Source organism: Papio anubis, chromosome 15, assembly GCF_008728515.1.
Source record: "Papio anubis isolate 15944 chromosome 15, Panubis1.0, whole genome shotgun sequence".
Taxonomy (NCBI): domain Eukaryota; kingdom Metazoa; phylum Chordata; class Mammalia; order Primates; family Cercopithecidae; genus Papio; species Papio anubis.
This window is the reverse complement of record NC_044990.1, coordinates 6,365,070-6,389,227: the sequence shown is the minus strand read 5'-3', so window position 1 is coordinate 6,389,227 and position 24,158 is coordinate 6,365,070. Positions and strand designations below refer to the sequence as shown.

Here is a 24,158-nt window from a genome sequence, read left to right as displayed (position 1 = left end):
GAGGATTGACTCAATTTTGAAAAGTTCTGTAGATAAAATGCTATCAAACAGCATCACATGCTACAGAGAAATCTGTGAAAGGAAAAGCCAGTTGATGTGGCAGACGTTCTTACCTTATTTTAAGAAATTGCCTCAGCCTGGAGCTCGCAGTAAGCCGAGATCGCGCCACTGCATTCCCCTCCAGCCTGGGCGACAGAGCAATACTCTGTCTCAAAAAAAAAAAAATTGCCTCAGCCACCCCGACCTTCAGCAGCCACCATCCTGATAAGTCAGCAACCATCAACCTTCAGACAAGACCCTCCACCGGCAGAAAGATGATGATTCTCTGAAGGCTCAGATGATCATTAAGTTTTCAGCAATAAACTATTTTTAAACCAAGATAACAGACTTTTCTTCAGACATAATGCTATTACATACTTAATAGACTACAGTATAATATAAGCATAACTTTTATATGCACTGGGAAACCAAAAATGTGTATGACGTGCTTTATTGCGGTCTTCACTTTATTGGAGTGGCCTGGAACTGAACTTTCTGTATCTGCAAGGTATGCCTGTATTTCTGTCACTACTCTGTGGGATCCAATGATTAGTGACAATGGACTGGGAGCTGAGCTCTTTGCCTTCTCATCTTTCCTCTCTCAAGTCTCTTTACTCTCCCTTTATTCTGTATGTGCCTGACCCCACTTTTGGGACCAGTCCTGTTCTTACCAGGTATTGAAGAAGACCCATGCATGGCCAGGTGACTCAGCATCACATTGTCATGGCCACAGTCCATCTCTGAGTATCTGCCCTAGATTTAATGATTGAATTGCTTCCTGTTTGTGAGATGAAGGCCCTTCCTTTTGCTTCATTTTCTTAACTAGGATTCATATATTTTTCCCCTGTAGTCAGTCCCAGTCATGGTAACTTGTGTAGTATCATGTGAAATCATATCGGCGATAGGGATTTGCCTTGCTGTAGTCAACATCTCCGACCACCTCTTGCACACACAGCCCCATGCAAGTCTTCTGGAATCTGAGTTGGGTGGGTCCTTCCATCTGTTGAGAAGTTGGTGCCTCCTGGCTCCCTGCCTACATGCCTACCTGGATCTCCACATGTCCATCCCTCAGTACTACGTTTTATACACATGTTGGGGTACGCCATGAGCCTCATTTGTGCCTGTGACCCATCCCCCATTTTGACACATGCTGCAGTTTAGGTTCTGCTACCTAAATGTCCTCTCATTGCTTATATCTCACGGAGTCACCTTAGTGACTTTCTCACATAAAGCATTCTATTCGCCCTGACCGCCTCATTGTAATGTGTCACAATTAATCCTTGTTGATGGCACCTTTTAAAAGGGCATGGAATTCAGTCCTTGGAACTGAACGTCTGTACAATTATTAAGCTTTTCTGTGTGGTCAGGACTTCTGTGCTGACAGGATGTTGGTAAGCTCTTAAGTGCCTGTGGCTGGGGTATTATATTCATCTGTGGCAGAGCTTGCACATAGTGTCCTCTGGATCACATTCCATCTGTAGAACTCTGTTTGGCTCACACAGTTTATAAAAATAGGAAATTTACTTTAAAAAGGGTTTCTGACTTGAGATGACTTGAGAAAAACAGCTGATTCCACTGGATTCCGGGGTCTGCATTCCATCCTGTACTGGTGTTGCTTGCCTGCGGCAGGATAGTTGGTATTCCGGTTGAGGGTGGTTGCGGGCAATGTCAGTCCTTCCTCCAGCTCCTCCCCTAGCCTTTTGGACTACTTAGCACCTGATGGCTCTGGGAAGGACTCCCCCTTGGGCTACTGGAGAAGGGAGTTTCTGGGAATTCGGTTCAAATTCCCAGTTTTTGACCAGTCACTGACAGGTGCTAAAGAGCATATGAAACCCCAGCTACCTTGTGGTCAAGAGAAATCGGAGGTGAAATTTAGACTTCAGGGTTTCTCTTGACACTGAGCTGAAGCCACTCTTCCTGGGATTTTGCTTGAGATTGAATCCTTACCTGCTTTCCTTCCCCCCGCCCCCCCACCATACACAGGGAGCATGACATTAATAAATCACAGGCCTGGGAATTCCTGTCTCAGGGTCTGCCCTAGGGAACAGGACCTAAAATGAGAGGATGTTGTTGTCTCATAATAATCATCCATTTAAAAATGTATTCTGATTTCCTTTGTGATGTTCTGTTTGTCCTATGGCTTATTTAGAAATGTGTTGCTTAGTTTCCGTAGCTAGGGGGTTTTCTAGATTTTTTTATCAGAGGACATACTCTGATTTCATCTTTGAAATTTATTGAGACTTCTTTTATTGTCCAGTACATTAGTGAGTGTTTTGGTTGAACTTGAAAAGAATGTATATAGTGCAGTTTGGGGTTGAGTATTCCATAAATGTCAATTAAGTCCATAGTTAGGATGTTCATATTTTCCTGTCCTTACTGATTTTTTTTGTTAGTGAGAGAAGTCTGTTAAAGATTCCAATTCTGATTATGCACTTGTCTGTTTATTTCTGAAATTTGAAAAAATTTTGGAGCACATGCTTTTAAGATTGTTATGTTCTCTTAGTTAATTGACCATTATTATGAAGTATTCTTTATTTCTGGTAAGATTCCTTATCTTATATGCTTTGTCTGACATTAGTATAGCCAGCTTACTTAGGATTGGTGTTTACATGGTATGTCTTTTCCCATCCTTGTGCTTTTTTGGAATAGTTTTAAATTATAACTAGACATTATCAAGATAAGCAACCCCCGTTATGTTATAATACAACAAGAATGCAATTTGTCATTTTAAAGATGTAAAAGCAAGAAAACGCATAGAGTTGTACCTCAGTATCAGTTGGTTCCAGGGCCCTCACCTACAGCAAAATGCATGGTTGCTCAAGTCCCTGATATAAAATGACAAGTATTTGCATATAACCTATGCATATACTCCTATGTATTTCGATACCTAATACAATGTAAATGGTATATAAATAATTGTTGTACTGTGTTTTTTAAAATGGCATTTGTCTTTTTTATTTTTAGTTATTTATTTTTTGGGTATTTTCAATTCATGGCTGGTTGAATCTGTGGATGTGGAACTCCCAATATGGAGGGCCAACTGAATAATAGAAATTCATCCAAATTTTAAGTAGTTGTTTGTGTGGTCGGTAAATGTCATTAAAAAAATAAATTTAAATAGAAAATTGATATCTGCTTACAGAAGATTTTTTAAAATCAGTGTTTATTCAAACTTAAAAAGGAAAATAATGATCTCTGTCTTCCTCTTTTTTCTTCAAAATGTTTGTCTTTTGTAGAAAACACTATGTTCTAAGACAACTTTTTTTAATAAAACAATGACAGTGATCAAGACCTCCCTAATGTAACCTCCCTCGCCACAAGTTGGAATGGAAGGAAAGCCAGAATCTTATGCATTCTTTGGTGTTTTGCTGGTCTTAGTGTTTTGAACAGGAAGTCAACTTCTTTTTTCTTCCTTCTGCTGCAAAATCTACATGAGTTTCACACACCTTACACGTATGTTCAAGCAGTTTTCTGCTTTTTCTTCTGGAACCATTTCAATATGAGGGAAATTTTGTAAGCTAGTCTCTCATCATCTTTAAAATATGGCTCCACACATACTTTTGCTTGACAATTCCATGGATAGCTGGTTTCTTTGTGGTAGCCAGCACTTCTCCCCTGGGAGGATCTTTGGCAAATAGGATTCATATTCTTCATGTGTTGTCTTACCAAACATTGTATCTGCTATTACTGACACATTTTCTCTTTTCTGCATTTGGACTCCCCCCGTCTTGTGTAATTGCTAAAAACACATTTTCCCTAACCATCAGGCCAAGTTCATTCCCTTTCCTCTTCCTAGTCTTACCTGACTGCCATTTATTAATAGTACACTGACACTCATTTTATGCTGAGAAAATTCGTCTTTTGCATCTACCATCCATTGGAAATTCTCAAAGGATACCTTGATGTTTTGTAAAGATTTCGTTTCAGGAACTCTACATGGGTAATTCATAGTTGAATTAAATTTTATGTATAATTTTACATCCTGACTTCTTAAGTATTTTCCCATGTCACCTGGAAACTTTCCTCAGCATTGTTTTATTTAAGTTGTACAACACTCTGTTATGTTTGAATTCTAATTTATTTCTGCATTTCCTGTTGTTGAATAGTTGGGATTTTTTACAATGTAAAAGAACTCTACAAGTAGATTATTCTCATAAGGGATGTTTTTGAGATTATATATTTAATTTATGTTTCTAGAAATAGGATTAGTGAGTTTGAGACAAAGGCCGTAAAGGCTCCCAATTCATATTGCTGGATTGCTTTCTAGGAGTGACTAGTTGTTTACCTTTACTTTGGCTAATGTTTCCAAAAGGCCAAGTTACTCAAATAGTAAGTAATTTAGGAATAATAAGCTATCCACCATATTTAAGACATGTAGAATGCAGATTTAGTATAATGTTATAAAATGATTTTTCACTTATTAGAGACAGTGGCTTACCATATATCTCACTTGTTTAAATTGTGAGGAGTATTTTGCTTCACCAGACCCATTTAAAATTCAGTTCTGCAACATTTGGCATCTATCCTATGTCAGGCATGTTGCTAGATAGTGGGGAAATAAAAATGAAGGGAATGCTTTCTAGCTGCCACGAGTTCAGGGCCTAGAAGAAAAGAACCGTAATCACCTAAAATTGTTACCATGTAATAAGCTTGACATATATAAAGTGAACCTGTAAAGCGCTGATGGAGGATTGAAGAGAGCAGGTATTTGTGCCAGAGGGTGTGACATTTGAGCTGAGCCATTAAAAGAATAGATTTTTAGGTGAAGTAGGAGTACAAAGGCACTCTCAGGGAGAAATGGCATTTAAAGGCATAATAAAGATTATTTAGAACATGAAGAACAGCCTGTGTTTCACAATTAAAAACTTAACTCCTAAGTTTCCAGGTTATTTTATTCCCTTTCTAGGATATACATAGTCATTTTTCTTAATATGGAGTTATTTCTTGTCTCTGACAAGCACCTTGAATGGTCTTTAGCGCTTTTGTTGTTTTAGTCTCCTATTGTCAGTCTGTACCTGCGTCATATAGATTGATAGAAAAAATAGATTTCAGTCTACCCAAGTCCAAAGGCATTGTCAGTTTCAAGAAACTTGTTTTCCCTCTACCACTCTTGAGCACCCTGTGCATTTAGCCTTATTATAAGAGAGTATGTTTGAAAAATACCGATTCCTTAACCAAGGACTAATGTCATTCCATCTGTTTTGGAGCCATGTTGAGTGCTGTGTCAAATTATGTGGTGTGGCGATGATCGGTAGGGTGGGGTCGTCTTAAGATGTTCAGAACATTGTTTTGTCATTATAAAAATAATTGGTAGAAATGTGCGAAACTGGGCAGTGCTGGGCTATTAAAACTGACCATTGACTATCTGTTCGTTGGATATCATAGTTTGATAATTCAAGGACGTGGTGGATATCTTTTGTGAAATTTTGTTTTCATTTTTATTTTTAATAGGATGAAAGTTAAAAAACTGCCCATGATTCTAGCTCTACACCTGAAGAGATTTAAATATATGGATCAACTTCATCGATATACAAAACTCTCTTACCGGGTAGTTTTCCCTTTAGAACTTCGTCTATTTAACACTTCAGGTGATGCCACCAATCCAGACAGAATGTACGACCTGGTTGCTGTTGTGGTTCACTGTGGAAGGTAATTGCAACTCCGGGGACATAGTAGTGGAATTTCTAGGTTAGAAGAGCAGTGTATATTCAAGATGTTCATGAATTATTCAAATACAGAACTTTTAGAAATTCTGTATTCTTCTCAAGATAATTTTATTTCAAAATGGAGTTTTAGCTTTACATTTTATCATTCCTTAAAAATTTTACATGTTAAAATATATTGTTTTTATTTTTATTATTTATTACTCTGCAAGTACTGTATCTGATTTCCTAGAACTTTGAGATCTGTTAGTTTTTCTTTTCCTTTTTTGGGGTGTGTGTATAGAGGGTTGTTGGTTAAAATAAATCACTTCTGAGTTTAATTGCATATGTTCAGCATATCAGTGGTTGTAAAAAGCATTTAAAATGGCATTGGAAGTAATCTTCAAAGATTCATTTTTTGATTTTACCTGGGTGTGTATTTATCATTTCCTATTAACTAATTTTGCTTTCTGTCTCCTTCTCATCTTCTTTTCCAACGTGGTATACACATCTTCTCTGTATGAACATACATACCTGTAACTGACCTTACTAAATACATCAAAAAATTCTCAAACTGCAAGAGCATCACATAATCAGAACTTGTATTTGGAACATAACCGTCTTCATTGACTGCTTAGAATTTCTTTTAATAATTTTAAAGCAGGCACTCATCATTTTCCCCTTGGTTTTGGGAAACTTGTACTAACAGCATATTTTATCCAAATAAAAAAAGTTCCAGCTTTCTCCACTTCAGCCCTCCTCCCAGCTCTCTGATTAGAATTTTTTTTTTTTTTTTTTTTTTTTGGAGACAGAATCTCGCTCTGTCGCCCAGGCTGGAGTGCAGTGGTGCCATCTCGGCTCACTGCAAGCTCCGCCTTCCGCATTCAAGCCATTCTCCAGCTTCAGCCTCCCAAGTAGCTGGGACTACAGGCGCCCACCACCATGCCCGGGTAATTTTTTGTATTTTTAGTAGAGAGTTTCACCGTGTTAGCCAGGATGGTCTGAATCTCCTGACCTGGTGATCCGCCTGCCTCAGCCTCCCAAAGTGCTGGGATTACAGACGTGAGCCACCTTGCCCAGCCTTTGATCAGAATTTTTAAGGACAACCCGGAGGGAGCAAATACTCTGTAATAATCATCTTGTACACAACTCCATTGCCTGGGTCAGCCTTGGGTCCCGTCTTTTATCCTCAGCAAGAATCTTTCTTCTACCTCTAAATTAAGAGTGATCACATCTTAAAGGAGTGAAGCAGTGTCAAGATTACTTAAAGAACCTTGGTGTAGTGATTCAGACCAGGTATTCAAAGTGAGAGAAGCCTGGATCTCAGTACCATTTCTGCCAGTTGTGGGCAGTGTGATGTTATGCAGAGTTTCCTGAAAAGGCTTCAGTTTTCTCTTCTAGAAAATGTAAATACTAATTACCTCATTGCTTTGTTGGGATTCAAAAGGAGATGTAAATCAGCTACTGCTACTGTCTTAGTAACAAAAATATAATACTACCTTCTCACATCCCAGGTCTATAATATTTACTTTCTCACACCCTAATTAGACTGTTCTTTAGCCTCTTCAAATTTAGTAACAGTCCTACTCTACTTAAATTATGTTAGATTTTTAGAATTATGCTCTACTCACAAGACATTGAGTTGAGATGCCTGACTTAGATGGCAACCAGGGTCCCGTCCCCACTTTCTCCTTTTAAAATTAACCCAACCCTTTCCCCACCCTGAAATCCTTGAGTCTCTTGACCCTTTGCCTTTTTAACCTTTTCTGTGGCCTCACTTGCTTCTCCCAACCTGAACTCCACAGTCAGTTAAAGCATGTTCTCACAAGCACTGTAAAATCCTCTTGCCAGCTGTCTGAATCCCTACTGTCAGAATTGTTGCAGAAAATTGCAGAGAGATGGTTATTGACTTTCCTCACAGCCCTGGTGGTCTGCCTTCACTGGGAACTCACTTCTGGTGGAGTTCTGCACAGTGGGTCTTTGGGATCCCGCCCCAACCCCGGGGTCTTACTCTCTCCTGTCTCACTCTCATTGCCTCATGCCTTCTTGCCTCTCCTCTCTGGAAGTCTTCCTTGACGCTCTTCTGCCCAGCCTCAGTCTCCACGTGTTGTCTTCACATAAATACTAGATGTGCAGTGCTAGCCCTGTCTTAGTGCTTTGTGTACTGTCTTAGGATGTATGTCTGCTTCCCTTATGAGAACAGGTGCTTTTTAAAACAGGAGATAATTTGCTCGCTAATAAAAGATAATCATATTTTAGAATATTTTTCCATTGTGTATTTTATTTATCAGACTTATTTGTAGATTTGCTTCATATGAAAGTGTGGAGGGTGTGCACAGCCTCATTATCAGCATGTCAGTTCCAGTTCAGCTTGCTCCTTCTCTATCCCTGGTTCCCAGCCTAGAAGAGACTTCTAGCAAATGTTTGTTGACTAAGTATTACCCTTCAAGCCCATGTCAGAACTGGGCTCCGTTTCTTGATTTCCCATCCTTCTCTCCCTTCCACCTCCTCTCTTGCTGGATACGGTCTCTCCTGTGGCTCTACTTTTATATCATATTCTGCCTTGGATTATGTTTTTGGAGTAGCTATCTCTGTACTGAAGGGGTATTTGGGCAAGCAGTTGTTGAAATCTCTTTAATCTCCACAGCAGTCAGTAGTTATTTGCATACATTAGGCATTTATATCTACTCAACTGAGTGTGTTTAATGTCCAGAAATCAGATGCCTAAGAAACAGCTTCCTTAGGTGGAAGTTCAGCCCTTCATCTCTCATTTCATTTTTAGTTTATGAAATTAACTTTTGTCTACTGTTCTTCAAACTAGTTCTTTGCCAAAGGAAAAAGCCGCCTAACTTTTCTCAGTTTACTAGTCCTCACCCCACCCACCTCCTTTCCTTCCATCCTGTGTTCCGCAGCCTTTCTTTGATTTTTCTTGATTTCACCTTTTATAATTTTGTTTTCATTTCTGACCCTCTCCCCATAACACACAAGACCCTTTAGATGAGTCCTAAATAAATAAAGAAATAGACTTAATAAAGCATTAAATGCTTTTTAAAAAGAAAGTTTTGAGGTGTCATCCTCCATAGTTTAAAAAAAAATGTTTTTGTTGGTGTCATTCTGTCACCTAAGGTATTTATCTTACCTACAAGATCAAATGATCTGAGAAACATAAGACATTTTAGGAGGTGGCTTATTCTAATAATCTGGTCACTACTTTTAAAATAGTGTTTAGCATAAGGAGTAATTTGTATTGAAAAGGATTTCAAATTCTGTATTAATTATAGAATTACAATAGAATAAATATAACCATATAAGCCTTTATAATGAACCGTACTTAAATTGGAAGAGGTTAAAACCTTTGTCATATCCTTTTATAAAACAAAGAATTGCTTTTAAAAGAAATTATGCCTCCTTTATTTTTATGCATGTCTACATTTATATATTCCAGATTTGTTTAAAATGAGATGCAGGGGCAATCATAGTAATAGTTATAATGGTATTAAGAATTAGGTACTTCGTATTGACTCACCATTGAGCAAAGGTCATTTGCTTTTAAAGACATTTTGTGAAGTTCAGGCTTGATTTTGGAACCAAGGATTTGATATCCTTGCCTGTTTCAAGCATCATGTTGGATCTTTCCTCAAGAAAAAAAACTATTACCAAGGGAGTGAGGCTTAGAAATAATTCTTGTATGCATTGTTTTATAGTTGAATTCAGCATGTTCTGCTGTGATCCCCTCCCTTACAAAATGATAGAAAACCTTGTCTTTTATTATAGAAGCAAAATTGAAAACTATTACAAAGACAGTAAAGAATTTCAATAATGCAGCTTTATGTGAATAGAATCTCTTAGAGTACTAATTATTTGATTTTAAAATTGATTACCAGTTTAACTCAGTGTAGCTTTATCTTTTTTGGAAAGAATAGTTAAGGGGTATAAAAAAGAAGCAGTTCTTTTTTACTGCTATTTGTTTCAGTTTCTCTATAAAACATAAAATTTAGAGCATGAAAGAGTAATATTAATAAATATCATATTAAATTAACTTCTTTTTTGTTTGTTTTAGTGGTCCCAATCGAGGCCATTATATTGCAATAGTTAAGAGTCATGATTTTTGGTTGTTGTTTGATGACGACATTGTAGAAGTAAGTAGTTTCTTAATCTCTTATTTTTGAAAGTTGTATGCATATGTTGCTTTTCACTATTTTCTGATAGTTTCTCATTTAGATATGACTGGTGATGATTATGAGACAAATGTCTGGGTCTATAGATTGTAGTCTGATTCCTGCTTCTTACTCTACAACGTCCAAGCCCAACAGTTAAGTGGTCACGTAACCTTTACACACGTGGAATAAAACAAAGGAAAGCTTTCAACAACAGACCTGACTTTAAAAAAAAAAAAAATTAAGCCATGTAACATACATACAGTAAAGTGTACAAGTCTGAATTTGATGAATTTGTATATGTGTGTCCCCCCATCACACACAGCCACACAGACACACTCACATTTGTAACTACCATCCAGGTCAAGATATAATTCATTTTCAACACCACAGCAGGCCCCCTTGTTCCTCCTTCTGGTCAGAGCTTAAGCTTCCTCCTGGAGCCTGCTATTTGGACTTTTATCATTGATTTTGCCTAGGCTTGAATATAAATGGACTCATACAGTATGATTTTGTTTGTGTCAGACTTGATTCACTGAATATGTTTGTGAGGTGCATTCTTGTTGCCTGCAGTGATGGCAGTTCTTTTTTACTGCTTTGTCATTCTGTACTGTACGAATATACCAAGTTAACTAGAAATTTGACTTTTTGTCAGTTAATGACTATTGTGAATTAAAATGCATTGGTCATCTTTTACAAGCCTTTTGCTAGACGTATACACTCATTTTTCTTGGGTATATGTTAGGTTGGACCACTAGAAGTTGCCTTTTTGTTTTTTTGGGAGACAGAGTCTTGTTATCTAGGCTTCTGGAGTGCGAGGGTGCGATCTCGGCTCACCGCCACCTCCACCTCCCGGGTTCAAGTGAATCTCCTGCCTCAGCCTCCTGAGTAGCTGGGATTACAGGCATGCACCACCATGCCTGGCTAATTTTGTATTTTTGGTAGAGACGGGCCTTCTCCACGTTGGTCAGGCTGGTCTTGAACTTCTAACCCCAGGTGATCCGCCAGCCTTGGCCTCCCACAGTGCTGGCATTACAGGCGTGAATCACTGTGCCCGGCCTGGAAGTTGCCATTTTGTAGGTCCAAAATAGTTATTAGTGGTTTCATATAATTCATCCTATATCTAGAAGTAGAATTGCTGGATCAAAGGGTAGTTGTATGTTCAGCTTTAGAAGATAGGTATTTCTAAACATTTTTTCAGAGTGCCCTGCCAGCTATGTATGAGAGTTCCATTTTCCCCAAATACTTGGTATTACCAGTCTATTAAATTTAAGCCATCTGACTGTACAGAGCTCATTTATGTACTAATGTTTACATTTTGCCTCACAGAAAATAGATGCACAGGCTATTGAAGAATTCTACGGGTTGACATCAGATATCTCAAAGAACTCTGAGTCTGGTTACATCCTTTTCTATCAGTCTCGGGACTGAGGGGGAACCGTGATGAAGAGATACTTTCTGCCTCATTTCTTCTCTGGTTATTTTGGAAAGGATCAAGCACTGATTTTTCAAGAAAAGAGAAATGCAGGAAGCTCAGGGGGCAGTAGCACACTTTGCACACGATAAAGCAAAGACGATGGATTGACAAGCCCTTCCGATCATGGTAGTTGGTTTATTTGCTCAGGTATCATGCTGTCTGTACAGTTCCATTCAACAAGGAGGTGAAATCAGAGATACCAGCTCCTCTTGTAAAACAGCCTTCCAGTCATTGACACGCATTTTCTCTTTATTAATTGCACCAATAATGCTTTGAATTCCTTGGGAGTGCAGTAGAAAGAATCGGGATCTGTGCTGTATTGATAAGGAGGTGATGTCGAACACACTGCATAAATTTGCCTGGTTCAATGTGTATAGAAGCATATTCGGTGTCTTTTCAAGAGTCAACCAGAAATACTTTTGGGCCCAACACTTGCAGTTGCCTTCCTGATGTAAAACCTAACATGCTAGATAATCCAGTGTCGGGAAGACAAAGATGTTTTGCTTCTCTGAAGAAGCTTATAATAATATACAGTGTATGTATATGTAGGGAGCAATTGGTCAAAAGTGGCTTTTTGTTTCCCCAAGGGGAAAGACTGGCTTTGTAATTATAATTTTTTCCTTATTTATTTTACTTAAAACTGGTAGAGTCTAAGTATTGTATGAAGTGCCCATGATTCTGTCAGTAAATTTGAACATATTTTTATCAGTTAATGTCAGTTTAAGTAGTCCTTTTGTTTGTTTCTATTTTTAAGGTGAATTTTAAATTCTATCTGAAATCAGTAAGATACCTTGAGAAAAACTGCAGTGAGAGGAGGTAAATATCCTTTTTCAGGAGGAACTGATATCTCTGGCTAAGTATTTGTCCTTTTGTTATGGTTTCTAAATCAGTTATTTTCTTCAGCTTTAATTTCATAAAATTAAAAAACTATAAAAAAATTCCTGTAGTTGTTGGAATAATTAAAAATTCTGGTGCAGTGGTGGTATACCAATCTTTAGAATTCTTAAGTATTCTGATGTTTCAAGTTGAGGTCATGCTTGGGAAATCTTGTCATAGCATATATGTTATTTTCAGATGTCATTTTTTTACCCTGGAAAGAAGTAATAATGTTCATCATAACCCTGGTAGCCTGGATAGCGAGCTAAACAAACCCTTTGAAGGTTAAATTTTCATCAAGTAGACTAGGAATACAAAAACAAATCCTTCCTCCCCTTCCCCGCACCTTTAACAAAAACAAATCCTTCCTCCCCTTCCCCGCACCTTTAACAAAAACAAATCCTTCCTCCCCTTCCCCGCACCTTTACAATCTTACTGGAAGGGTGTTCAGAAATTAAAATTTGTGTTTGCTAAGACTTCATTCTGTTGGGGGTTTTAAGAAATAATATATGTAACATAAAATGTATGCAAACTGTCGCAGTTTTTTTGGACGTTTTTCCATACATCAGAAAGTTGTCTGACAGTAGCCGAATGTAACTTGCAGAAAATTATTGAAAATTATATTCAGAATAATAGCAATCAGGCCTTGGATGTTCTTTATTCTTTTCAGGCAGTAAATTAAAAAAAAAAAATTGTCATTTGCTAAAGTTCTTTTGCTAAAACTGTTGACTATGGAAAACAAACAACAAAAAGGAATTTTTTAGTCTGCTGCTATTATTAACATTTATTATCTGTATCTTTTGGCTCAGGAAATGACTTCACCTATTTGTTCCATAAGCAGACCTTTAACAGGGTCACTTAGGTAATTGGGCTGCTTAAACACATGTGCTGGGAGAAAATTATAATAATAGTATTTGTACTAAATATCAAAAGTATTTTGACAAGTTTCTTTTTAAGATAGTTTCTAAAGCCTTACCCTGGCTAGAGATGTTTTGTACAAATTATATATAGCCAGCCTTATCTACCAACATGCCACAGAGAATCACAATCAACAATGTGGGGAAAGTCAGGGCAGTGAAAGTGGATGCGCTCTTTTTATTTTGAGGGCTTAAACCAAATTGTCTTGGAATTAAAGCTGTATTTCTGCAGCTTTCAGTACAGAGAAAAAGAGGTAAGTGAAGCTGTGTCAGTTTTAACATTAGCTATATCACAACATGTTTAAGAAAAGATAGATGAAGTCATTTGCATAAAGGTACAGCATTGAAATACTACGTTGTGTTTGTTTTTACATTTTTGCATTAAAGAAAAAACATGCAGTAAAAGCCAAGTTACATTTCATATTAAAGCAAGTTCTAGTATATGTGTTGAGTTCCTGGTAATCACATACTTATTCACATCTACAGCATACTTCATAGTATGATTTGTCAGGGGAGGGACTGTGGGGTGACAGTTTTACATTTACTTTTTCTTCTTAATGCAGCTGGATCTAAGTAAAATGTTTTGAAGAAACTCAATATACTTTTAAAACATTTAGGATCAGGGTTGGGGGAAAAATACAGGTATAGTAAGTAAGAAAAGTGACCCATGAAGAAAGCATTGTGAGGTTGTATGTTGGTTGACTGTGATTAAAATGCAGGGCTGGTTTAAGTTGTAAATGGTGGCCGATTGCTATGTAACTATGTACATGATTATTGGGATGGCTGTCCCATATTTTGTATATTGGAATAAAAATTTCTATAAATTATTGTAACTAAAAGTAAATATTCTAAATTAAATCCCACTTCTTAAGTCACATGGCTTCTGTCTTGGAAATTTTACCTTTAAAAGATGACTTAAGACAGGAACCAGGAGGCTTGGGAACAGGGACAGAAGGAAATGTTGTATTATGTGGGTCTTGGGGCCTCTAACCATCAGTATAGGGTTTTTTCTTTCCTTGATGGCAGTAGAAAGACCTCATTTTCATAACTACTCTTGATACTTTCTTTAAAAACACTTTTTATTAAAGATTCTATCATGAGGTATTTGACTGGGAGCTGGGAGGCTAAAGCGCTCATGTCCTGGCTCTTCAGTGAATTTAACTGTGTGACCTTGGGCAAGTCACTTAACCTCTCTGTGCTTCAGTCTCCCTGTCTTGTAAAATGGGAGTAATACCTACCTCACAGGGTTGTTGTGGGGATTAATTAGAGATAATGTCTGTAAAGCATTTAAGGTTCTTGAAGAAGGCGCTATATAAATATAAAATAATATCTATTAAAGTTGGTTTATTTGTGCCTGTGGGTTTTAAGTGTGTTTTTTCCTTTTTGCCTAAAATGTATTTACAGATTAGAAGTGGACACTTCGGAAATTGTGCTACTACTTTTGCCCAAGCTCCTACTTCTGTATCCAAAGAGATTTTCCCTAGGACAGAATTGCATGTGTGTAAAACAACATTCTACATGTGCCTGCATTTATTTAGCACATAGTAGCTTGTGTCATGTTTCTGTGATAGCATGTCTTTGAAAAGTTCAAAGTTTAAATTTGAAAATTGAGAGTCATAGAATCTTAGAGGGTAAAACAGGTAAAATACCTTAAAGGTCACTGTTTCTCCTGCTCCTCCTCTTTTCCTGTGTAGTAATTGCTCCTGTAAAATCTGTTTCACAAGTGGTCAGTCAGCCTGCACTTGAGTGCTGGAAGCCGGTTCCGTTACTGAGTAACTTGAATTGTTACTTACGTTGCCATTATTTTCAGTCCATCCTTCATTCTCCCAGTGTGCCTCTGATCTCAAGGCTGATCTTTGTATCAGGTAGCTTTCCGAGACTTCATCCTTCCTGGGAGCCCTGTTCTGGAAGCACTGTTTTTCATTCATGTCTCTGAAAGAGTGTGCCTAGAACAAGCACAGTGACAAGTGAACTATACTGTCAGTTGGACCTGCGATCACATTCTCTTTTTCTAAGCATCTGTATCACACACTTCTTATGGAACTTTTAGTAAATGAAATCCTCTATACCTGAAAGTTTTTCATGAACTGTTGAAAAGCTGAGAGTCCCTTGCCACAAACTTTTTTTCATGATTCCCCGTTACCAGTACCTGTGCCTGTTAACATGTCAAGGTTTTCCCCATCTCTCTTCATTCATGTGTTTTCTGTAATAACCGTGTCTCTGTTCTGTCTGCAGAGCTACTGAAATAACAACCCATTGCTTTTGGGTGATAGCCTGCTATGTGATGGCCCCTGTGCTCGGTATTTTACTTCTTTTAATGTTAATCTTAACCACATCTATGAGACAGTGACATCCTCATTTTATAAAAGAAGAATCTACGGTTCTTTAGAGGTTAAGTACCTTTTTAGAGCCACTCAGCTGGAAAGTAGCAGGTCCACGTTTCAAGTAGATGTAACTCCAGTGTCCAAGCCCTTAACCATGGCTATCCTTACCAAGAGATTTGTTGTTGTTGTTGTGGTAAAATAACCTAAAAATTACTATTTTAGTCATTTTTAAGCGTCCAATTAAGTGACAGTACATTCGCGATGTGCAAATACCACTGCCATCCATTTCCAGAATTCTTTTCATTGTCCGAAACAGGAACTCTGTACCCATTAAATAGTCATTCCCCATACTTCTTCCCTTCCCGTGGCCTCTGTGAACCTGCATTCTGCTTTTTATCTTGATGAACTTGCTCTAGGTGCCTCATAGAGGTGGAAGAATCACTGTTTGCCCTCTTTATGTATATGCCACATTTTGTTTATACCTTCATCCATTAATGAACATTTGGGTTATTTACACCTTTTGGCAGTTCTGACTAACACTGCTGTGAACATTGGTGTGCGAGTATCTGTTTCAGCCCCAGAATTTGGGTTTTCTGGGTATAGATCTAGGAATTGCTGAAGCATGTGGAATTCTATGTTGAACTTTTTGAGGAATAGCCATACTGTTTTCCACAGCAGCTGTACCATTTTGCATTTCCACCAGCAATGTACCAGTGTTCCAGTTTTTTTACATTCTTGCTATTATAAAAAAATTCAGAAAATAATAAGCATTGGATATAGATAGTATCCTTTGATACACAGAAGTTTTAAGTTTTAAATTTTGATGCAGTCGGTCTCTCTCTCTTCTTTTTCTTTCTCCTTCCCTTCCTTCCCTCCGTCCCTCCCTCCCTCTCCCTCCCTTCCTCTTTCTCCCTCCTTTTCTCCTGTACTCCCTTCTTCCCTCCCCTCCCCTCCCCTCCCTGCCTGCCTCCCTCCCGCCCTCCCTTCCTTCCTCTGCCTCCTTTCCTCCCTTCCTCTCTTCCCTCCCCCTTCCTTCCTTCCTCCCCTCCCCACTTCCTTCCTCCCCTCCTTCCTTCCTCCCTTCCTGCCTTCCTTCCTCCCTCCCTTCCTCCCCAGGGTCCCATTCCCACCCAGGCTGGAGTGCAGTAGCACAATCACAGTGGCTCACTACAATCTCAAATTTCTAGGCTCAGGTGCACCTCCTGCCTCAGCCTCTCAAGTACCTGGGATTATAGGCATGTGCCACACACCTAGCTAATTTTTAAATATTTTGTAGTGGTGGGGGTCTCACTATGTTACGCAGGCTGCTCTCACCTCCTGGGCTCAAGCAGTCGTCCCATTTCAGCCTCCCAAAGTGCTGGGATTACAGGTGTGAGCCTCCTCACCTGGCCTAATTTTTTTTGTTGTTGTCTTTGCTTTTGGTATGTCTAAGAAAGCATCACCAAATCCAATGTCATGAAACTTTTTCCCTGTGTTTTCTTCTAAGAGTATTATTTTAGCTCTTACATTTAGGTCTTTGATCCATTTTAAGTTAATTTTAGTATTTTAGTATGTGATGTAAGGGTCAATTTCATTCTTTTGCATGTTGGTACCCGCTGTTCCCAGCACCACTTACTGAAAAGACTCCTTTTCCCAATGAATGAGGTGCCAAAATCAGTTGGCCATGTATGCTAGGGTTTATTTCAGGACTCTCTTTTGTCCCATTTGTCTGTTTATCTGACCTTAGCCAGTACCACACTATTTTGATTAATGTAGCTTTGTAGTAAGTTCTGAAGTAAGGAAGTACGAGTCTTCCAACTTTGTTCTTTTTCAAGATCATTTTCGCTACTTAAGGCCCCTCGAAGTTTCATGCGAATCTTAGGTTTTTCTGTTTATGCAAAAATTGTCAATGGGATTTTCAAAGATTACATTTAATCTTTAGATTGCTTTGGATAGTGTTTGACAATAGATTAAATTCTGTGCCTATAATCCCAGGTACTTGATAGGAAGATTAAATTGACTTAACAATTTTAAGTCTAATCTGTGAACACTGGTGTCTTTCCATTTATTTAGGTCTTTAAGTTCTTTGAACAATGTTTTGTTGTTTTTATTGTACAGGTCTGTTGACTATTTTATTATTGATCTATTATAAATGGGATTATTTTCTTAATTTCCTCTTAGGATAGTTCATTGTATATAGAAATGCAACTGATACTTGCTTGTTGGTTTTGTGTCCTGCAACTTTGCTGAATAATTAGCTTTATTAGCTTTTTTTTGGTGTGGAATCTTTAAGGTTTTCTACGTATAAGATCACGCCATTTGCTAACAGATAATTCTTCTTTGTTTTCAAAAAATTTTTTTTAATTTTTTTTTTTTTTTTTGAGGTGGAGTCTCACTCTGTTGCCCAGGCTGGAGTGCAGTGGCATGATCTCAGCTCGCTGCAACCTTCACCTCCCAGGTTCAAGCAATTCTCCTGCCTCAGCCTCCCGAGTAACTGGAACTACAGACGCTTGCCACCACACCCGTCTAATTGGTGTATTTTTAGTAGAGATGAGGTTTCACCATGTTGGCCAGGCTGGTCTCAAACTCCTGACCTCAGGTGATCACCTGCCTTAGCCTCCCAAAGTGCTGGGATTGCAGACGTGAGCCATCGCGCCTGGCCTGTTTTCAAATTTGGATGACTTTTATTGTTTTGCCTAATTGCTCTAGCTAGAACTTTCAGTATTACATTGAATAGAAGTGGTGGAAGTAGGCATTCTTGTCTTGTACTTTTAGAGGAGAAGCTTTTAGTCTTTTACTATAGTACAGTACTATCTGTGGGTGTTTAATACATGGCCTTTATCATGTTTCTATTTCAATTTGGGTGTGGCTTTTTTTAAATCAAGGGTATTGAATTTTGTCAAATTTTCTGTATCAATTGAAATGATCACGTGTTTTCTTACATTATGCTGTTTCTCATATGTGAAACCATCCTTGTATTCCAGGGATAAATCCATTTGGTTATTGTGCATAATACTTTTGGTATGCTCCTGAATTCAGTTTGCTAGTATTTTCTTGACCATTTTTCCATCAATATTGATCAGAGACTTTGGTCTGTAATTTTTATTTTTATTTCTTGTAGTGTCTTCGCCCGGCTTTGGTGTCTGGGTAATGCTGTCATAGAATGAGTTAGGAAATGTTCCACCCTCTTCAACGTTTTGAAAGAGTTTGAGACTATCAAAAGATTTTTACCAATAACCAGTACTTACATCCTTACTGTAAGTCATTCGTAAGAAACTTGAAGGCCTAGTTTTTGCCCCTGAGGAATTTGTCTTCTGAGAATAAATCAAAGGAAACCGAGGAAAATCAGCTGTATAAATGGACATTTATACAACTCTGCAGGGTAGGTAGAGGAATGCAGGGCAGGAAAGTATTGGTGAAATCGCAGGGGTGCAGTCAGATGGCCAGGCCCAAAATGGGAATCTGGAAGTCAAAAACAGTCAAAGGGGACTGGAAATACTAGGTATAATAGGAATTTAAGAAGATTAACTTATGATACTGTTGGGTAATAGAATTTCTAAGACGGCATCAAATTAATTTTTCCCCTTTCCTTTCCCTAAGGAAAGGCCCTAAATTACTCTTGAGGAATTCTCACTCAGGCAGCCACTGTAGAGCACCGACTCCTGAGAAAAAGATTCTACTCTATTTTTATATCATGTACATCTGTTATAACGCATCTAAATAACTGGATCCTTTAAAAATCACCTATTCTGGCCAGGCGTGGTGGCCCATGCCTGTATTCCCAGCATTTTGGGAGGCCAAGGCAAGAGGATTGCTTAAGCCCAGGAGTTCGAAACCAGCCTGGGCGACATAAAATTGTATTTTGTATTCTTTACAAAAATACAAAAAAGTAGCCAGGCATGGTGGTGTGCGCCTGTAGTCTCAGCTACTTGGAGACTTGAGCCCAGGAGGTTGAGACTGTAGTGAGCTGTGATCACACCAATGCAACCCAGCTTGGGCTACAGAGTGAGACCCTATTTCCAAAAACAAAAACCTGTTCTCGACAATTTGCCATATAATTAAACTGTGATGTAAAACATAACTGAGAAAAGCTCATACCTCCTGCTTGTTTTCCATTAGCCAAACTGTCTTAAGTAGTTCCGCTATACTGATTTGATCAAATCTGGATGATTAGTAGAATGTTTTGATTCCTGAGATCGATCCCTGAAGATTTTAATCCACTGCAGATGAGAAAACTAGTTTTCAGAAGTTCCCCGGTGATTCTGACCAGCTGGGTTTGGGTGATTAGAACTCCCTGGGATGCAGTTCGTCTGGAGTTCTCTAGCGTGTTTCTGTAAGGTCTCTGCCAAGCCAGAGTTGATCTGACATGGGGAGAGTTGTCAAAAAACCAAATCATTTCAGGATTGCTCAGGGAAAACTTACACGGTTGGTCGCACTTGCTTTCTCATACAGTGTTTGAAGGGCTGCTGTCTGGGGGATCTTTTGCTTCTAGGGTTGAATTGCCACTGCATTGAAAAGGACAGAGAGCCACATCCTGAGTACAAGGAAGAGCTTTCTGGTTGTTCAGCAGGGAGAGGAACTGACATACTAAGAAATAAAGTATCAAACATACCTCATTAGGCTGTTCGTAGGTGGGGTTCTTAACACTGGCTGGAACAAACTTGTCTAACCCACAGCCCATGGACTGCAGGCAGCATGTGGCCCAACACAAATTCGTCAACTTTCTGAAAACATGAGATTTATACATGAACCTTTTAAAAAATTTTTAGCTCATCAGCTATTGTTAGTGTATTTTATGTGTGACCTAAGACAATCCTTCCAGTGTGGCCCAGGGACACCAAAATATTGGACACCCCTGGGCTAGAGCGTTGTGCAGGATAACCTTAAGCTTCTTCCCAGTTGAGGCAACTAAGACTGGGGGTCTTACCCAAGGTCACTGGTAAATGGCCAAGCTGGTGTCTGGGCATATATATATATATATTTATATTTTTTTTTCCCCCCGAGACGGAGTCTTGCTCTATGTCACCCAGGTTGGAATACAGTGGCACGATCTCGGCTCACTGCAACCTCTGCCTGCCGGGTTCAAGCAATTCTCCTGCCTCAGCCTCCCCAGTAGCTGGGATTACAGGCCCCTGGCTCATTTTTGTGTTTTTAGTAGAGATGGGGTTTCGCCATGTTGGCCAGGTTGGTCTTGAGCTCCTGACCACATGATCCACCCGCCTGGGCCTCCCAAAATGCTGGGATTACAGGCGTGAGCCACCGTGCCTGGCCTGGGCCCATATTTTCTATTCCAGGGCTCACATTTAGTTCTGCATCACGCTGTCCTTTGTCCTTTAAAATAGCTGAACCTAGAGTGCTGTAACACACCTTAGGGAGAATTTACATTGCTATTGGTCATTAGGACAGGAAGCATCCCATCACCAGTTCCTGACTAGAACAGAGGTGGGTTGAACAGAACACCAGCCTGAAGATTTTAGAGTGGCAGTCAAGTTTATAGCAACTTCAGTTTGAGCAGGTGGGGTGGTATCAAAGTGACATTATTGGTGTTGGGTAAGTCTATGCTGCATTAATAAAACACTTCCCACCATCTCTCAAAACACCTTCCTTCGAAGATTCAGGTTCTTTAGATTGAGGAACCTCTGAATCGTGACCAGCTTGATAGAAGACTTACATTAAAAAGTGACTGAGATGGTCTATTCACCTTGCATGACTGTGCTGTCTTTAATCCTCTCCCCATCAATCCTTGAAGTGCACATTGGGTGATTCGTAAGCAAGATTACAGAGAATAAAATCTAATTTTCATACCACTGTATTCGCCATGTCATTACAAAGTCCATTGTCAGGCCCAGAAACGAGACAGTAATATACTGTCTGCACAGTTTGAGATGACAAATGCAATGATTGTGTTGTTTTTAAACTAGTTGCTGGAACTTTTTTTTTTTTTTCCTGGTAGCTTTTTTCTTCAGTTAGAAACCATTTTCCAAACAATATTCTTACGCTACAAAAATGAATATATTTGTGAGTGGACTTTTACTGGATGCTAGTTATTTATAACCTATTGAAGTTTTACATTTAAGAAGAAAAAATGATAGAATGGTGAGGAAAGTAGACATAAAATTTCATGTCAATGGAATAGATTTTTATTCCATTAGATATAATAGATTATTATTCCATTAGATGTAATGGAAACCTCAGAAAACAGCTACAGGTAAGCATCTGACTTATTTTCCCAATATTACATATGTTTATCATTCCCTAAATCCTCAGTTGTTGCATTTTGATTAAATTGGTTTGTTGAACAGATGTGTTTTTTAATTTTCTGCAAAAACATTCCTAATCATGAACACAAAGTAGGGACATCGTAGTGTCTGGATTTCTGCACATTATTTATACTCTGTATCTTACTACATGTTAAACTATTGATTAGAACGGATTTGAAATTACATTAATTTACCTTACTGCATGTGACGTTACAAATCGAGATGAGGTTTAGGATCCTGTACCACAGTGTGCAGGGGTGGGGAGATGTGTATTTGTGTAAGATACGCCTGGGTGTGGAGCAGGGTTTGGAAGGTGACAAGCCTTAGCCATGGGAGGGAATCCTAGGGGAGGATCCCTAGGCTTCCCTAGCTTGCACAGCTAGGTAGATGGAAAAGGCTTTTGCTGAGAATCCAGGAAGAGAACCAGCTTTGGGGGCATGAGCGTTTCATGGTATGGATGTACCACAGCTTACCAGCATTCGCTTTTAATAAACTGACCTTGCCTAGCAGTTTTGGGAGCTGTAATGGAATGAGAATCATTGGAATTCCCATGCCCAGGGTATACCTATTAACCTGTCCCACATCTCACATGTGCAAAACTTAGTTTTGAGGATTTGAGATTAGGTCAAGTTGAAATGGCTATTAGGATTCTTAATTAGACTGTTTTTGGTGTGCTCACAAACTGTGTTATAAAGTCTACAGTGATTCTGAGGCATTTGATACCTGGGGACACTGGTAAAAACACGTTGAAGAGTGCTAGTGGGTGGCTACTGAAAGTTTCTGCTAAAAACTCGTTGCGTCTGTATCATTTGATCTAGCATAAACCATTTCCTTTTCACCTATGGAAAGACGCATCTTAAAGACCTTTGAAAGGGTAAGGACAAGAAGAAAAAAATGCATTTGCTGGGCAATTTGCACGTCTGGAGAGTTTTGTGAAGTGAACTGACTGCTAGATAGGTAAAAGCCAGCCTAATCGCAAATGGAATTGACCCAGGACCTGGATGTCGCTATCTGTGATAGATGCAGATGTTTCAGGCAAACAGGAGGTAGGATGACTCGAGTGCAGCCTTTCAGCCTCGTCTGGTGTGATAGCCCCTTGGGGTTAGGTTTGCTACCAGGCTCTCTAAGGGAATTCTGTCATCAGAGTTATCTGTGGCAGTGTCACTTTCTCTGACACAGGTCTGTTGGCATTCTTCCCAGCACCAATCTAGATCTGGACTGGTAATCACTTGTTGACCATAAGGTGTTTGTATTATTATTGTTATTATTATTGCTGTTGTGTTTTTGAGGCAGAGTGTCACTCTGTCGCCCAGGCTGGACTGCAGTGGTACAATCATGGCTCATTGCAGCCTTGACCTTCAGGGCTCAAGCAATTCTCCCACCTTAGCGTCCTGAGTAGCTAGGGCTACAGGCACCTGCCACCATACCCGGTTAATTATTTTATTTTTTTGTAGAGACAGGGTCTCACTTTGTTGCCCAGGCTGGTCTTGAACTCCCAGGCTCAGCAATCCGCCCGACTCGGCCTCCCAAAGTGCTGGGATTACAGGCGTGAGCTGGCGTGCCTGGCTCATCATGTTTATTGCCATCCCCTTTGTTATATTGGATTTCATTTTTTTTTTTTTTTCCTTAGAGACAGGGACTTGCTCTGTCTCCCAGGCTGCAGTGCAGTGGTGTGATCATGGTTCACTGCAAGCTCAATTTCCTAAGCTCAAGTGATCGTCCTGCCTCTTAGCCTCCTGAGTAGCTGGAACTACAGACATGCCATGATGCCCGGCTAATTTTTAAATTTTTTTGTAGAGATGAGGTCTTGCTATGTTGCCCCGACGGGTCTCAAACTCCTGGCCTCAAGTGATCCTTCGGCCTCAGCTTCCCAAAGCACTGGGATTACAGGTGTGAGCCACTGTGCCGGGCCATGCCTTCTCCTTTGTATGTTAAGCTAAGCATACACATTTTAAGTCGGCAGTGAGCCAGCTCTTCACAGCCTCATGACCTTGAACAAGCTGCATAGCCCTCCCAAGCCCACGTTTCCCATTTGTAAAATGGCTAAAGTAATAACACCATCTTGTAAGATGTGAAACTCAACTGAGAAACTTAACATCACATAGTTCATGGCAATAGTTCCCCAAATAGAGAAACTTAACATCACATAGTTCATGGCAATAGTTCCCCAAATAGTGTCATCTAGAAACATGCTAAAACCCAACTGTAATTTGCCACATATTTATTGAACATGTGTTATGTGAAGAGCATCGTATCTGTTGTTGCAAGGAATGTAAAGATGCCTAAGGCAATTTCCATTCTCGTGGAGCTTTCCAATGCAGAAGAGGAGTTTTTGTTGTTAAAGGCTGACAAAATCTGTAAAATGTCCTTTGGGTTCAGAGAAAGGAGTTACCAGAGGCAGCCTGCTGTGGTTAAGAGTGCAGGTTCTAGAGGCAGGCCACCCTCACGCCCCAGCCCCACTCCGGGTGTTGTCCTGGGCACCCGCGC

General features: G+C 39.3%; 1 protein-coding gene across 6 annotated transcripts in view; it reads left to right on the top strand.

Annotated features, from left to right (window-relative positions):
* The window catches only part of USP12 (ubiquitin specific peptidase 12), a 170,283-nt gene extending 155,822 nt beyond the window's left edge, over nucleotides 1–14,461 (top strand). For all 6 annotated transcript variants that reach the window (XM_021929508.2, XM_017951148.3, XM_021929507.2 and 3 more), the window contains 3 exons: nucleotides 5,491–5,688; nucleotides 9,742–9,820; nucleotides 11,168–14,461. In XM_021929508.2, the coding sequence (XP_021785200.1) occupies nucleotides 5,491–5,688; nucleotides 9,742–9,820; nucleotides 11,168–11,269 (379 nt within the window). In that variant the 3' untranslated portion in view covers nucleotides 11,270–14,461. The remainder of the gene's footprint in view (nucleotides 1–5,490; nucleotides 5,689–9,741; nucleotides 9,821–11,167) is intronic.
* Nucleotides 14,462–24,158: the final 9,697 nt, after the last annotated feature.